General features: G+C 36.5%; 2 protein-coding genes across 2 annotated transcripts; one reads left to right on the top strand and one right to left on the bottom strand.

Moving 5' to 3' along the window:
• Window positions 1–4,515: 4,515 nt before the first annotated feature.
• On the top strand, window positions 4,516–11,778 carry LOC147542350 (ATP phosphoribosyltransferase 2, chloroplastic-like). Its single transcript, XM_086632414.1, has 11 exons — window positions 4,516–5,003; window positions 5,094–5,153; window positions 6,812–6,925; window positions 7,693–7,758; window positions 7,868–7,975; window positions 8,108–8,191; window positions 9,581–9,682; window positions 9,799–9,912; window positions 10,026–10,106; window positions 11,238–11,357; window positions 11,504–11,778. Exons 1-11 carry the CDS (start codon window positions 4,734–4,736, stop codon window positions 11,597–11,599), a joined length of 1,215 nt encoding a protein of 404 aa, XP_086488540.1. The 5' UTR covers window positions 4,516–4,733; the 3' UTR covers window positions 11,600–11,778.
• An 848-nt stretch (window positions 11,779–12,626) lies between these two features.
• LOC147542349 (uncharacterized) lies at window positions 12,627–15,449 on the bottom strand. Its single transcript, XM_086632415.1, has 7 exons — window positions 15,216–15,449; window positions 14,571–15,125; window positions 14,028–14,173; window positions 13,708–13,876; window positions 13,493–13,591; window positions 13,281–13,363; window positions 12,627–13,012 (listed from the first exon to the last, which is right to left on the bottom strand). The coding sequence occupies exons 2-7, from the start codon at window positions 14,985–14,987 to the stop codon at window positions 12,871–12,873; spliced, it is 1,056 nt and encodes a 351-aa protein (XP_086488541.1). The 5' UTR covers window positions 14,988–15,125; window positions 15,216–15,449; the 3' UTR covers window positions 12,627–12,870.
• Between the last annotated feature and the right edge of the window lie 437 nt (window positions 15,450–15,886).

The raw sequence follows: 15,886 nt of genomic DNA, 5'->3' as shown, positions 1-15,886 counted from the left end.
AGAAGTGTTCATCAATTCGTTTTGACTCTCAAAGAAACACATGATACGTTAATATGGAGAGACACATTAACATCGAATTGATTCAGTAGGAAGACTTTCGTGTCGATCTAACTTAGTGAACCCATTCACCACGTTCTTGGGTGAATATATGTTTGTATCCAAGATGGTGGAACAATGTGTATGTTGGGTACTTGTGAACCCAAAGATTATACAAGATTATGTAAAGATCATGCATCATCTCCTATTTATTTTGAATTAACCAAGATGATAATTTTGGAAACACCACCACTTGACTGACTATACCCACTACCTCTTTTGGAGATTCTCTTCTTAAGGGTTTATTGGGCAAAATACTTGTATTTACTTTGTTAGTTTTGTTAATATGTTTTTTTTAATAAATACTAGTAGTATAAAATACGATGAGATAAGAGAATAAGTAGTGACATGCTTTTTTTTGTTAAGTAAGTAGTGACATGCTTTTTTTTGTTAAGTAAGTAGTGACATGCTTATTACATATTGTTATAGCCATGCATGCCTAATGCCATTCAAACACGCGAAAAACCATGTAATTAAGTTCTAAGTACTTTAACAAAACAAATGTAAGTTGGAAGTATGGATGGATTCATGTAAGTTATTTTTATAATAAGGAAAGACCAATTAGCAGTTGCCACGACCAATATATACGACCAACAATTAGAAGGCCAAATATTATTAAAATATGTGACTTTCTAACTCACGTAGGAGGTGGGGTTCATTCGGCTGAAAGTGTAAGTTGCGTCACTTAAAACGATGTGTGCATCCATTCATTCTCTCACTAACACATTTGTTAATTAGAATTAATTGAAATTTATATTTTTACATAATTATTTATTTGAATTGTTTTATGTGACCTCAAATTTATTGCATTAAATCTAATTCCAAATCCCAAATTCCAACTGAGAGAAAGAAATGCGCCCCTCCATAAGGAGGCAAGGACATATAAAGGGGTAAGTCATTCACAGGGTGTCTGAATTACTTGTTGTGAAGGCGTGCATAATCTATGCAAGAATCAAATTATCATCCTATAATTTTATGTTTAATGTTGTACTTTCATATATCTTTTCCTATTTATAAATAAAAAGATTTTCGTCATTTGCTCACAACCCAGTTGATGAGTGATGAGAAAGACTAGTTTGGGTTGGGTAATTAAATTAAGGGTGATAAATTAGGTCTTGTACTATTTTGACGCCTAATTTCTTGATGACCTAACTTGTGGGGGAGTGAGGAGATATTGCCGGAACCCCCACCCAATTGGTATCCACCATATTATCTATCAAGTATCAAGGAAGAATATGGGAGATAAATTTGGGATTGATTTGGTTTTAGTATTTTAGATACTATCTGTATTTATTTTGCTTATCTCCTGGTAACTCTAATGTAAACACTACAAATATTATTTAGATAATTACATTTGTACTGTACAATCGAGAAGATATCTATCAAGGATCCTGAAACATGGAAATTCCTAAATATAAAAAATTCTCGGTAGCTTCAAAAGAAACCCCTAAAATCTCCTCAACACGGTGGATCTCAACCGTTTCAATTACGCAGCTTATCAAAAGTCGACCAAAGCAGATTATAAAAGGTCATAAACTCGCCTTGCGCAAACTATGAACTCCACGATTCACTCAATACTCAAATATTTAAGTGCAAGAGAAATCTGATTGTCTTGGACGTTGGAGAGGTTTCCGAGTTTGTTGCATCCCCCCCAACACCACCTCGGGTTCAAAGGAGCATGAGCGCATTCAACAAAGCAGATTCATCAATCACGGCGGGATCCATCGTTGTGGATTCGCTCTTCTGACTGATATTAAATTGACAATTTTTGACATCAGGTTGAGTGACATACCTTTTTTGGATTTACTATTGACTTGATACAGGTTGATCTGTTGGCCTTTTGATCTTTTCGTGACTTATTGACTATAGTCAACTGATGATCATTTTTTGGAACATCAATATATATATTGTAACTGTACTATTTGATATTAGCTAATATATTTTTTCTTTCAACAAAAAAGTCACTTCAGAGAGATTGAAGGGAGAAGCGGAAAGGTAGATATTGTTTCAGGTAAAGAGTGAGATAAATGGCAAAAAAATAATCTTGAAGGGAAGCGGTGAATTCTTCAGACACCTTATTAATATTATTTACGTTTTGGATGGTGATATTTGTCCGTACTCTATATAATCAGAAACGATTCATATAATCAACCTCTATTACTCATATCCCAAAACCACTACTCCTACTAAGCATGACTCGTCCTATTAAACATAGTTTTTTCACCTAGTAAGCACAAATGATTTCCTCCTCAACTAAAGAGGGTTCTTCAACGACTTGTTGTGCCCCTTCTTTCGATGGTTCACACCTTCCCTCGCTTCTTCGTCTCCTTCTCTCACTTCTTCTCATCTTTCTCACGCTTCTTCGCCTCCTTCTCCCGACTCCTCGCCTGGGTCGTCCCGTGATTCTTGTGTCTGCTCTTCGTTAACGATTTCATCGTCCGACTCGTTTGACTCGTCTTCCGACAAATTAGGTTGCTGCCTCTTACTTTTCTCCGCATTTTGTTTGGTGTGTAACTCCTGAAGTCAGACACGTTTAAACATAGTAGGGGGTTTCCCCTACCTGTACGAACCACATCAAGAGGGGAGACACTTGATCAGGTTGGTCCACTCTTTATTTTTTACGCCTACGTAACAAAATATTCCAAATAAGTATGCTGACTACTACAAAAATGGAACGTTGAAAGAGTTAACTATTATCAAAATGTAACATACACAGACAAATTTCGTGGGTCTGTAAGATGCAAAACAATTCGTGGGTAATATACTCGCGAAACCTTTCGTGGTTCTCCAACTCACGAAATGCTCGTGAAATCCCTGGTTAAACACTCGAAGACATTCAACAACATGAATCGTTTTCAACCAAACGGAATCGTTTTCAACATTATTCAACAGAAAGATTTGTCCAAAAGCTAAACCGTAAACATCCAATAGATTCTAAGGTTACAAAAATCTAAATCCTAAAACCCCAGGTTACAAAAATCAAAACCTTAGATTTAAGAGATCTTAATGATGAAGAAGGGGAAGAATTGTTACCTCTCTTGAAGATTATTGTTTGATGAAGAAGTTTTGAACTTTCAGTACTTGAAGCTTGTATCGAGATCAAAAAATTTGTTTCCCTGAAAAATCTTCAAAATTTCGCATCTTCCCTTTAAAATTTGACACCCCATAAACTATTGTTATTTCTCCAAAGTGCTGGTCTAAGTTAACTACTAAAACATAACCTTCCAGATAGAAATATAAATTTTAGATATTGATTGAGTTGGAGGGAGTTTCGCTGGCTGAATCCATCCATAAACCTAGACCCCGGTAACCCTCGTAACCAAAGCGTATCAGCCCAAGTCCAAAGACAGCTCGGTCAATCAAACTGAGCGTCGAATCCAATAAATCCAATTTATCATAGAAGTACTTATAGATTCTTAGAGAGTTAAAAGTAAGATTGTCAATGTCTTGATTTCACTTGATTAAAGATCTTAATACTCGACAACACACAAGATAACTAGTTTGAATAATAATCCCTTAATTAAACACCCATTAAGGTGAAGATCAAACCAACTAACGAACTAGATAAAGAATGACGCGATCCTCCAGAACCAATAGAAACCCTAGATCCAAAAAGATTACTAAGTACCCATTTACTATTATATAAAACAGAAGGGAAAACGATGACTGGGACAAACACCCTTTTTTAATAAAGGATATTGTCTAGAAGTCCTTCTCAAAATTTAAAATATAGTCCTTCGTAGAAATAAAGTTACCTATTTAAAAAACAATAATCGTTTCCTTCTTAGAAACAAAATAACTAATTTAAGAAAAAGAAACAAAATAAATTTCAAGGGTCAAAAAGAGAAATTAAAATTCCTCTCTCTCTTTCAATAAAATAATAACTAATTTAATAGAAAAGAAACAAAAAAAATTATAACTAATAAAAATCTCTCTCTCAATAAAATATAATAATAAATTTCGTAACATTTGATTGATACAAGTGTACGTGCCCTAGGGCACGGGATATACCCTAGTTTATGATAAAAACACAAAAAACTAACCTTTTGTTCATGTTCGGCTTTCTTGCAGACAATATTGTAAATCTCCTTCTAATGCCTTTAATAGAGGTCAAAGCAAACATAGTCTTTTGTTTCTCATTGTTCAACACACACAAAATATGTTGAATTTACCCATCAACAAACTGTAAAAGTTTTAAGGTTTTGAGAGAAAAAGATTGTTTTGGAAGAAGAACATAGAAGAGATGGATATCATAAAAAAAAAAAAAAAAAAGATAGAAGAGATGGAGGTAAACTTTACCAATGTTAGTTGACTGGGTGCTTATAGAGAGATCTGTCAATGATCATTGACTTCAGTTAAGAATGACTGTTTTTAACAGCACCCTTCAACCAAGTCAGATAAGCCAATTCAGATTCAGTCAATTCATACTGAAACACTACCTTAGTATCCGATTTGGATCCGAATAGTGGGTCTTGGATTCTCTCTGATCCTCCTCTGTGACAAAACTAAAATTTAGGTTTCAACATTTGCACCACTCTCACCCTCCACTTGTATTTCTGATACTCCAACATTTCTTCTCTCTCTTACCCACCCTCTCTCACTGTTCTTCACTCTAGTACCAGAATCTGCCCTTTTCAATGGCGTCCTTCCAAACTACTCTCTTCCAGCCCAAACCCTTCTTATCATTTTCTTCAACTACATATATTGCTACAGTATCTTCTTCTTCTTCATTACCCTCTTCTTACGTTTCTCTAAAACCCTCAATTGTTTGCTGCTCTACTTCTCCATCACCACTCACTCTCGTTAATGGAAATATCGAAAGAAGCAGCGTCATGGAGAGGAGAGAAATTCGTCTTGGATTGCCAAGTAAAGGTCGAATGGCTTCAGAAACCCTCGAGCTTCTTAAGGTATTATCCCTTCTTCTTAGATTGATTCGATAATAGTGATCTCCTCATTTTGTTTCAATTGCTTATCTAAATTATTTTCTCTCTTGAAAGGATTGTCAACTCTCCGTCCGGCAAGTAAATCCTCGACAATATGTAGCTGAAATTCCTTTGGTTAGTATCCTTATACAAGTTTTTTTAGTTACTTGCTGGATTGCTTTTTCTTGCCTTGATGTTTGTTCTGATTTTTTCGAATAATTTGATTGAATATATAAGGACTAATGAACTATTCAAAGAGAATGGGTGATAAACCCTAAGGGCCAACGACCCAAAACGAGAATATTACAATGTGTTATGATCGCCTCCCATGAGACGGAAACACTGAAAAGGTAAACTTTCTAGCCCGGTGCACCTGCTTGCTCCAGTGATATAGGTTAGGTTGAGAATGCAAGACAGTGCTTTGCACTTCTACCCCAGTGTTCTTAAAAGTAGACATGTTATGGTCCATCCAGATAGCCCAAAAGAGAACGTTTTAGATTAGATACCACAACTGTCTGGCCGTCATTGGCAATTTAGGACCTTGAATTCGTTGCGACAGTTATTTTGAGTGAAATGGATATGATGGAATTAGGGTTAGAGCTTCGTCTTCCTGTTTTTAATTTGTATTGGATGTTTTAGTTATTTTGAGTGAAATGGATTTGATGAAATTAGAGTCTAGATTTTCTCCATTTTAACTATGAATACAGAGAATTTACTATGCTAGTTTTGTATTATCTTTATTCTAAATATTGTAAACGCTTCCAACATGTTTACATCATATCCCTAGTTTATTGGATGATGGATGTTTACTTGTGGTTTATGTCGAACTTGATAATGTTAAGACTTAAGAGTTTGACGAATGATTCATTAACTTTCATAGAGGTGTCAATTTTGTCGACATGCCGGGCTATGGGCATGCGGCGCATGCCTGAGTGACCTAGGCTCGCCCAAATGACGTCCTTTGCCTAAACCTTGGCTTGGGGCGTATCAGCGTATGTAAGTTTGAATTTTTTTTGTTCATGTTTATCTCTTTATTTTATTTTTTGGTTTAGGTCTTAGGTTTTTGTCTTAATTTTAGGTCTTGGGGTTTAGGAATTAGGGGTTAGGACAATGCGAATTTGTGTTAAGTCATTTGGAAAACTCTTGAAAGCCATAAGTTTGCGAGGAAAACATGGATCAAGATGCTGTTTATTTTAATTTTGTGACCACAAGGCTTAACGCATCAGGTTGATCAACCACGGGATCATTATTTAAGTGTGATTATTCATGATAAGACATTACATTTACTTTTGTGTTAAAAATGGGTAAATTAGATTTCATAAAAATGAATATGTGATGATCGCAACTCTATTTTATAAGGATAGTGAGTTCAGGGTCTAGAGTACACCATAGGTTTCCGTAGGACGCGACATATTCCTCTTGGCTAACGCCGACAGATCACATTTAATTCTGATTAGCACGATAGGTATGGAGATAGAGAGAAACCTGCAACTGGATTTTTTTTTCTTTCGGGTGAAGAAGAATGAGAAACTATACAAAAAGGAAAAGAAAGTGTATTGGTTGGTTCTGGAAGATTGTGAGAGAAAAGTATAGAGAGATAATACATGAAGAGGGTTTTACATCAGCCGTTGGATGTGATCTTTATAAACTCCCAATAAAAATGAATGGTCAGACTTATCCCTCTTATAAAACTACTGACCTGTTTTACTATAATATATATACTTATATATCTATGTATATTTAGATAATACATCTAATAAATTTCCGCATTTTCTCAAAATTCTTTGGTGCAGCTCTCAAACTTAGAAGTTTGGTTTCAGCGGCAAAAAGATATAGTTCGGAAATTAATTTCAGGAGATCTAGACCTTGGTGTTGTAGGTCTTGATACTCTCACTGAATATGCTCAGGTATGCAATAAGATAATGCATGATATTTTTGTTTTTTTTGAGAATGGTTTGCGTTGATTTGATGCCTCCATAATTATTGTTTTCAGTGGAACTAACTTTATAATTACTTTGTTAGCATGTCTCTGCCATTGCCTATACACGTTACCTTTTCACATCGGCTTTGAAATTATGTTCTTTTGTGAAAGTGAGAACATAATAAAACAAATTTTTTGGAGTTCATAAGGAATATGGATGCAGAACTTTCTCTTGCCAATGAAGAAGTAGTAGGAGAAGGCTGTTTTTTGTAACACTAGATTCATGTTAGTGTTCTAAGCGCTTATTTGCAGTTCTTAGGATGCAGACAGTGTCCTTTTGCATTGTAGCTACTGGAAATCTCTGTGCCCAATTTCTTAAGGATGCAGGACTAATCCTTACCAAGGGCGAAAATAGAGGGATAAGGAGTATCTTTATTAAATACTTAATGATATGAATAATTAACCTCCTTTCACCAGTTACTTATTTTTTCCATTTGCCTACCTACTTTTGGGTCAATATAAACATGCTAAATCAGTGTATTTTTAATATTCCCAGTTGCTTTGCTGAAGATCCATGTTCTTTTACGTGTTATCTTGAGTAGTTTAAGTAGGATAACTTGAAAGTGCAATAGATCATTACACTTCAGCTGTGTTCTTGTATTAGTGGAAATATATATTTTGTTATTTATGGTTGAAGTGGGAACGTTGTATATGAACATTATTAGACTCCTTTCTGACTCATGTTCCAAACAGGGAAATGATGATTTGATCTTAGTTCATGATGACCTTGAGTACGGAGAGTGTCATTTAGCCCTTGCAGTAAGTATTTATTAGTTTTTCCTTATGCTGCCAGAAATGCTTTTACTATAGTTTTTCATGGGTGTTTACCTCAGTTTCATGTTTGTAATGCTCTTTGTGTTTTTTGCAGATACCCAAATATGGGATTTTTGAGAATATAAACTCGCTTAAGGAGTTGGCTCAAATGCCACAATGGACGAAGGAGAAACCTCTACGAGTTGCTACTGGTTTCACTTATGTATGCTCTTAACTAGCTGTATCTTTCATTTTTTTTTGCTTTTCCTCTTTCTGTTTCATTTTTAAGAAAATGCTTCTTTTGCGTTGCTTTGGAGGAGCAACATGGTATAAATTTATTCCTTTTTTGCTACAGTTAGGACCTAAATTTATGGAGGAAAAGGGATTGAAGCATGTCACTTTCTCAACTGCTGATGGGGCTTTAGAGGCAGCACCTGCGGTGAGAATCTCTTATGTGTTTTTAGTATTCAGCTTCACAATGTTCTTTTTGTAAGTTTTTTTTATGACATGGGACTCGAAGAGTCATTACGTTCATACATGTCATGGTAGCCTTGGCATTAAAAGTTTTGAATTTTTCTTGGGACCTTGGCATTTGTACTTTGCTCCAAAGTGTTTCACCTTTAGAATTATCCATTACTCCTTCCTGCCACCATTCCTTCACTTTGATCTTGAAGTCGGGTTCGAGCATCCATACATCTCCAATTCTTGGAAGGATTGGGAGTGGTCTGAGATAGATTTTGGTAGTACGGTCATTCTGGTTAACCAGGAAGTGATCTAACAGACACATTACAGGTTCTTCCTGGTTATCCGACCAGGAAAATTCGAACCCTTACTCCGGAAGATTTGTCATGTAATCATGTTGTTTCTACTGATCCAATCTCCCAATTTGGCGCACCGAAACCTTCAACCTTAATTAACCCAATTTTGTTGTAAAATTTATAAGGTCGACTAATTGAGTAGTTAACTACAAGATTTTCGAAGTTCACTAGTTAAAAATTTCATGGAGATAGAATGCCTGAGAATAGGTGTTTCTCTTATAATATGCATCATACAGAGTATATATTGTTTGGGAGAATGGTTCAAAACGCATAACAATAGAGAATGGCCTACCAAAGAGGTATACCCCTAAAGTACCCAATACTCGCATGCTAGTGTATCACGTACCACGTACCATGTATCACATAGCAGGTATCGTTGATCTGAATATTCTTATGTGGCTTGTGAGGCTGAATACTAGTAGGAATGGGTTCTCTTCTATTATATGTACATCTGATGACATTGTTTAACTGTCCTCATTGTGCCTCAAATAACACCACTGGAACATAGATACGCACAGGCTCAAGCCGATCACAGAGTTGAGCAAGTTGTATTTGAAGGTTCCTCATATTTTGTATCCACAGTGTCGTTTGTTGCTGGAGACGTGCACGAACTCCCTTGGTGTTACTCCCACTTGTTTCCACTCTCTCTCATAGATTCACAGAGTAATAGATCTAATGTAGCAAGGGTAACTAAAACCTTTTATTTTGTAAAAATAATGCATTGAATCTGCTATAAGTTTATATCTGCTATAGTCCTAAGTCTAAATCAAATAACTTCTATTTCAACTGCTTAAAGTTTGCTACTCAGAGGAAACTTAATGAAATAAAGAACTAAAACATTTAAAATAATTAGAACTTCTTGTTCTAAGGGATGCCCTAGAGTACTACAGCAAACTTATATTACTTAAATCATATTCTCTTTGTTCTGGCGTATGGCCCTATTGTATAAATCAATATCTTTCTTACTTTGCTAATCCAGTTATTGTGTTTATGTAAATCTTGTCCTTTAGATGGGAATTGCAGATGCCATTCTAGACCTTGTGAGTAGTGGAACTACATTGCGTGAAAATAACTTGAAAGAGATTGATGGAGGAACTGTCTTACAAAGCCAGGTAAATTTCATCATCCTCGGTTTTTAATCCACCAATCAGGATTTTGCTTGGATGATTGCTTATAAAGGGGTTTCTGAACATGGTGCGACAAATGGCTTTGGTAAAATGTGGTGTAGGCTGTTCTTGTTGCGAGCAAGAAATCTTTAGTACAACGTGCAGGTGTCCTTGACACTACTCATGAAATTTTAGAGAGACTAGAAGCACATCTGAAGGCAGCGGGTCAGTTCACGGTGAGTGCAACTGTTGTATGTTTATAATTATTATTTTTTAACCTTTGAATTAATATTGAGTAGCGTGAATTATTTTGTGTCCACAAATATCTTCCTTACAATTTTGTTGATAGCTAACTGCGAATATGAGGGGAAGTAGCGTTGAGGAAGTGGCCGAGCGTATTCTCAGTCAGCCATCCCTATCTGGATTGCAGGTGAAGTGTTCATTTCCCACTCTATGTTAGATTAAGTAATAGTAGAAGATTATTATTACTTTTATCAATGAGCAATATAATGCTAATCAGCTACTCGTACACATGGATGTCCGGCAGTTCAAGCCTTGAAAGATACCTATCTTTTGAGTTTCAAAAAAATAAAGTGCCATCCCCAGTGTGTATCCATAATTGGATGATTCTTGTAGGCTAGATTCATTTGCTCCCTGTGGAAAAGAAAATTGGTTTTGGAAAACTATTCTTATTCCTCTTTGGCAAATAGATATATGCTCTCTTCAATCTTCATCACATTATACTTAGTAGTATCTAATGCCTACAATTGTGAAGGAAGATGATCATCGAGTGATTTGAATAGAATTCACCCACATGTTTGGGCCCTTATGTGTTCCGCTGGGGTGGTTTCTGTTCTGGTTATTGTTCGAGTACTTGACTTAGTTGAGTACTTGTTAATCTTCATATTAGATAGTATATTAGGAGAGATTTTACTATTTTTGTGTCTGAAGATGAGTCCTGAGCTAATTTTGTATCAAAGGTAGCAAGGATTAGGATTTAGTAGGTTCAAGCGTATCTTATCCTCAGAAGCCACCACATGGCCAGGGCTTTTGCATCACCTCGAGGCGTATACCACAAACGTATTTTAAGACCTTGCACACCTTACTGATTACTACAATACCTGTAGACCTAACCCCCAGCAACCTGTATGATATTATCCTCAGAAGCCACCACATGGCCAGGGCTTTTGTTCATGGTGGTTAGCCGAACCTGTATTAGGCTTCCAACACCTGAAGCGATGGGAATTGCACCTGTCTGCTCCTCCAAACGATGTATGTCTAGAGATGTCTTGAGAGATGCAACAACAAAATGAAGGAACACTCAGAGTCTAGGTTATAGGTGCAGCCGTGGAGCTTTTTAGTACATTAATATTTCAAGGTTTTTAGCTCATCCTGAGACAATTCAGGTTGTCTTTCCCACAAATTATCAGTGTTCAGATTTTTATGACGCAGAACATCTTTTTAACAATCAAGACATGGTGCGGATGTTAGAAGGAGATTTCATTTTCTTAAGAATTGTGCTTGTGTATTCACGGGTAGGTTTTATATATACATTTTACAGGGCCCCACAATAAGTCCTGTGTTCTCAAGACGTGACGACAAGGTCTCACGAGACTATTATGCAATTGTCATATGTGTGCCGAAGAAGGCGCTATACAAATCTGTTCAGCAACTAAGAGCAGTAAGATAGATTTTCTCTTTCACTTCAATACTTTCTTGACCTAATCTTGAATCTTTCATTTGACGTTCAAGAAAACTCAACTCTTCTTTGTTCATAGTTATTTAGTTTTTGGAACCTTGTTTGATCTTAGTCAATTGTACGTACAGATCGGAGGAAGTGGAGTTCTGGTTTCTCCATTGACGTACATATTCGATGAAGAGACTCCAAAATGGCGATGTCTTCTTGAAAAGCTTGGTCTTTAATCTTCTACAGTTTCCTTCTAGTGTTTGTCATTGTGGTAATACAATGAGACTATTGTAGTTGCGGTGATACGATGAACCTGTTGTAGCCGGTAGCCAGAACATTGTCTGTCTTTACCTGGTACTATGTCAAAACTGTAATTTTTAGTTATCGGAGAATAAAACTGCAAGTATTTCCTTCATTTTGGAAGCCCCTAGTGAGTATATTAAATGGAAGGGAAAAACTCTCAGGCAATCAAACTAAGAAAAACCAGTGGAAATTCCTTTTTTTCTACCAAGACCGTTCTCGACTCTGTATCGGCTTGGTAGGGACTAAAGGGTTTAGGTGAGTGCTGTAGTTTCTGTACGGGGCGATTGACTCAACACTCCAAAATGTGGGAGTCAAATAGCATGAAATGCAAAATGCTCAGCAGTGCAACGAGTCAGTTTTATGGCCGTAAGCAAATGTCTGATTACAAATTTAGGGTGTACTTCACACGATATCACGGATATACCATTGAAGAAATATTGTGCAAATTAGGAAAGTGACGCGTAAGGCGTGTTTTCGAACAAAATACATGTCTTTTTTTATTTGAGGTTTTCAACTTAGTAATCAAATGTCTTGTGCTTTACTCTTTTCAAAAAATTTCACTTTCTTGGGAGAAAGTACAAGACATTTGTGGTATACAATATATAATCGGTGTCATTATTTGTACATATGATTATGTCCTATGCATTTTTCAATTTACAAATTTTAACATTATTGATATCAATTTTTTTTTTTGAATTACAAAGCAACCCTTCTTTATCATCACCACCAACATCCTACTTACCAAAAAAGAGAAAAAAATATACACAATCCTTCACAATATTATCATCTTCACACACAAAAGGAGAAATAATAATTTCATCATTAAGTCTTCAAATTGGAAGCCCTATAGCAAATAAAAAAAGATTGGCCAACTTCTATGTACCGGTTAGTGAAAGTTTTATGTCCCGGAGACGTGTTAGGATGCCCGCGATAAATTCGTACCAGAGGATGATCTCGAGATTAGAAAGGCAATAAACGTTGAACTGCTAAACCTGGTAATACATGTAATAATGAGTGTCGTAGTTTTTCTTATGAATACCCTAGTTTTCAAACTTTGACATACTCCACCGAGGGACAAGCATGTTACCACACAACTGAAATCCGTTTCACATATCTGAGCTTTTGTTTACACATACATTCAATCTAATGAGGCACTTCAATTTTGGTATGAAGTGTTAGTTCCCACTCCACTATAGAAATGAAACTAGTCTTCCTCAGCTGTAGTCGAGGTGGGAGATACCAGCACGTCTGGCACTGCTGAGATTGGAGGCCGCAAGATAAGATACAGAGCAGGACCGAGGAACGGAACCAATGCTAAGGGGAGAAGCCATGACCCCTTTCCCGACCTATATATTAAACAAAATGCACATTGATATTTGTTATGATACACTCAAAGACGGGAGGCAAAATCTAGGCCCGTAAAATTCTGCTGGTCTAACTGGTCTAAGTAGACCTCGGCAACCTCTTAGACGTATTACCTACTAGTTAATTTGCTTGACCAATGATAGTTGGCCTATACGAGCTTCAATCCCCTTTCTTAAATTACGACAAAGATAACAAGCTGAAACTTGGAAGTGGACAAATGGCATAGAGTTGTAGAGAGAGAGTACAAACCATTTGCGAGCAGTCATATCATTATAAACCCAGAAAGGAGCGAATGTTGATAACAAAGTGAAATCGAGGAATGTAGCATGGATCTGCAGTATAATTTGAACATGGCAAAAAAATCATTAATGCACATCAAAATGGGTTTCTTCTGTACTTCGTATATTGCAAAAAATCAAAATGAGTCAAGAGAACGAATTAATATAATCTGTGATGCTTACAAATTTGCTTTCTCTGAAGTACTGGTAGAACTCTCTCCACACATTCCCATTAGCCAGACCAGCATATATGATTAGACCTAACCCTGAAGCAAACAATATCTGATGTGCCGTGGAGTTATGTCACAATATATATATATTTGCATACGTCCATAGTTTATTAGGTACTTTAATACATTATATTAAAATAGTTCAGTACTTAAGTATAGGAAACATACCCCAGAAGTTAATTTTGATTCCAGAAAGTTTAAAGGCCATCTCCTAAGTTCAAGTTCTTCAACACGAGGTGGCGGTGGTCTCCAAAGCACAAAATATGGAAGAAGAATGTATGCACCACCGAAACAGGAAAGCACTAAGAATGGCCAGACAGGAATTTGGCTTCTTGAGCTGCACACCCAAAACGATGTATCGTAAACGTTTAACCGTTCTTATGAATTATGATATCACTTTTCGTTTCATAGTATAGTGAACTGAGTGAATTCATTAGTAAACTTGAATCATCAAAACGTAGATAAGGACCTAGGTTATCATCATTTACCTTCTACCAGTCGGAAGTAGAAGCATGCTATAAACTAAGGGCCACAAACCCATTATGTACCATAGACAGACAAGGACTTCATTCATCTGGAAACCATCATCTCCTCTCAAATTCAGAAGCTTTTCCAAGAAATACATATCACGCGACTGTAAAAGTTGACGAATATTAAAGTTCCGCGAAATAACATAAAGGTCAAGGATAATGCTACTCAGACTCCCAAAGCACAGAAAAAGTCAAGAAAGTAGGCACTAGAATTCAAAAAAAATGTAAATCACTTTTACTTTGGGTGAAATTACATAAAACCCAGACTCCAAAATGCCTACTTTCTTGACTTCTTTTGTACTTTGGGAGTCGTCTGAGTAGCATTATCCAAAGGTCAATTCCAATCTTAAGTCATTGTTTTGCGTATACGGTGTAAATGATGTAAACCTATAATCGGATATCTTGAACAAGTAAAAGTACCATAAATCATTACAATACATAATAGACGAAAATCCTTAGAAAGGAACATCCAATTGGCCTGATATAAGAAAAAGAGAGTACCGGAGTTTGATTTGGAGCGAGCATGAAAATGTAATACATAAGGGCAACCCATAGGCCGAAGAGCAAAATTGAAGTAGTCCAGTCGCCACCATCCCCGCCATTTCCACTACCAATCTCATTATTTTCCACAGAAGAGTTCTCTTTCGACAAGGTACCGTCTGAGTTCCGACTGTTCAACGAACTCCGATAAATTGGAAGAAACCCAGGTCTCCTACATGAGGAAAATGTAGGAGACAGGGTAAGGTTATAAGGTTTAAGAGATCTACTGTAATTTGATGTTCTGAAAAGTGAAATTTGGTGGTGGACTTTTGACGAGTTAGAAACTAACAAAAATGGAATTCTGGGGTTTAGGGTTTTGGGTAGTTGAGGTAGAGAGGAAGAAAAATTGCAGGAGATGAGGTTGGAATTGGATAACATGTTTGAAGAGAAACAACAATCACAAAAATATCCTCCCTTTTTTTCCCCTCCAGCCTCCAGGGTACAAATTTTTGGGTCCTCACTACCAACACTGTACAAGAAGCAGCTTTACAAGAGGATGGGAAGTCTGATTGAGGCCTAAATCCAAGAAGGAAGGTTTGGGTCAATCAGAAATGGCAGAAACAACCACTACAATTATATAATAGCTAAAAAAAAGTATGTTCTTACCTGTATGATTGAGTACTGTGGGTGTGAGCTTCCGCGACTGAAAAAAGCTCACAAAACTCTTGAAGAAGCCCCAAAAGAAGCAGAGGAGGACTAGATAAAAGACTCTTGAAGAGAGCCAAAATTTGATGGTGAAGCCGATGATATTCAGACAAGAGACAGGCAGGGAGGGAAGATTTAAGATAAATTCTCCACAAATTTGGAGGGGAGTGTTGTATGTATTGCCACCTCATGCTTGATTAGGGGTGGGAATCGGTCCGGGTCGGGCCTGTCGGGTTCATGTCATTCATCGGATCGGGCTGTACGGGCTTTTAAATTCTTTGTCTATTCGAGCTTTCGGATTTAATCGGCCGGATTATTTAAAAAATCCTAGTGCCCAAAACGCGTCCAAGTCCGTCAAACTTTTCGGATTTCTCGGGTATCGGACGGTCGAGTATCGGGTTTTCACCAAAGTTTCAAAATATCTCGGTCGAAATGACCAAAATATTTCTATTTCGATGGGACCGAAATTTCTATCGAAACTAAAATTTAATTAAGTTTCTCTTAACAATGTTGTGTCAAGGGCACTCCGTACTTGGACAATAATATATGTATATATCTATATTATACACTTCAAATACTTTAAAAACATATTTATAGATATGTTATACGTGCATACATAAATACATACAAGC

This window comes from Eschscholzia californica, unplaced genomic scaffold (assembly GCF_041429995.1).
Source record: "Eschscholzia californica isolate CP2 unplaced genomic scaffold, dmEscCali1.0.p SCAF_4, whole genome shotgun sequence".
NCBI classification, from domain to species: domain Eukaryota; kingdom Viridiplantae; phylum Streptophyta; class Magnoliopsida; order Ranunculales; family Papaveraceae; genus Eschscholzia; species Eschscholzia californica.
The sequence above is the reverse complement of the archived record's forward strand: the minus strand, read 5'-3'. Positions and strand labels throughout refer to the sequence as shown.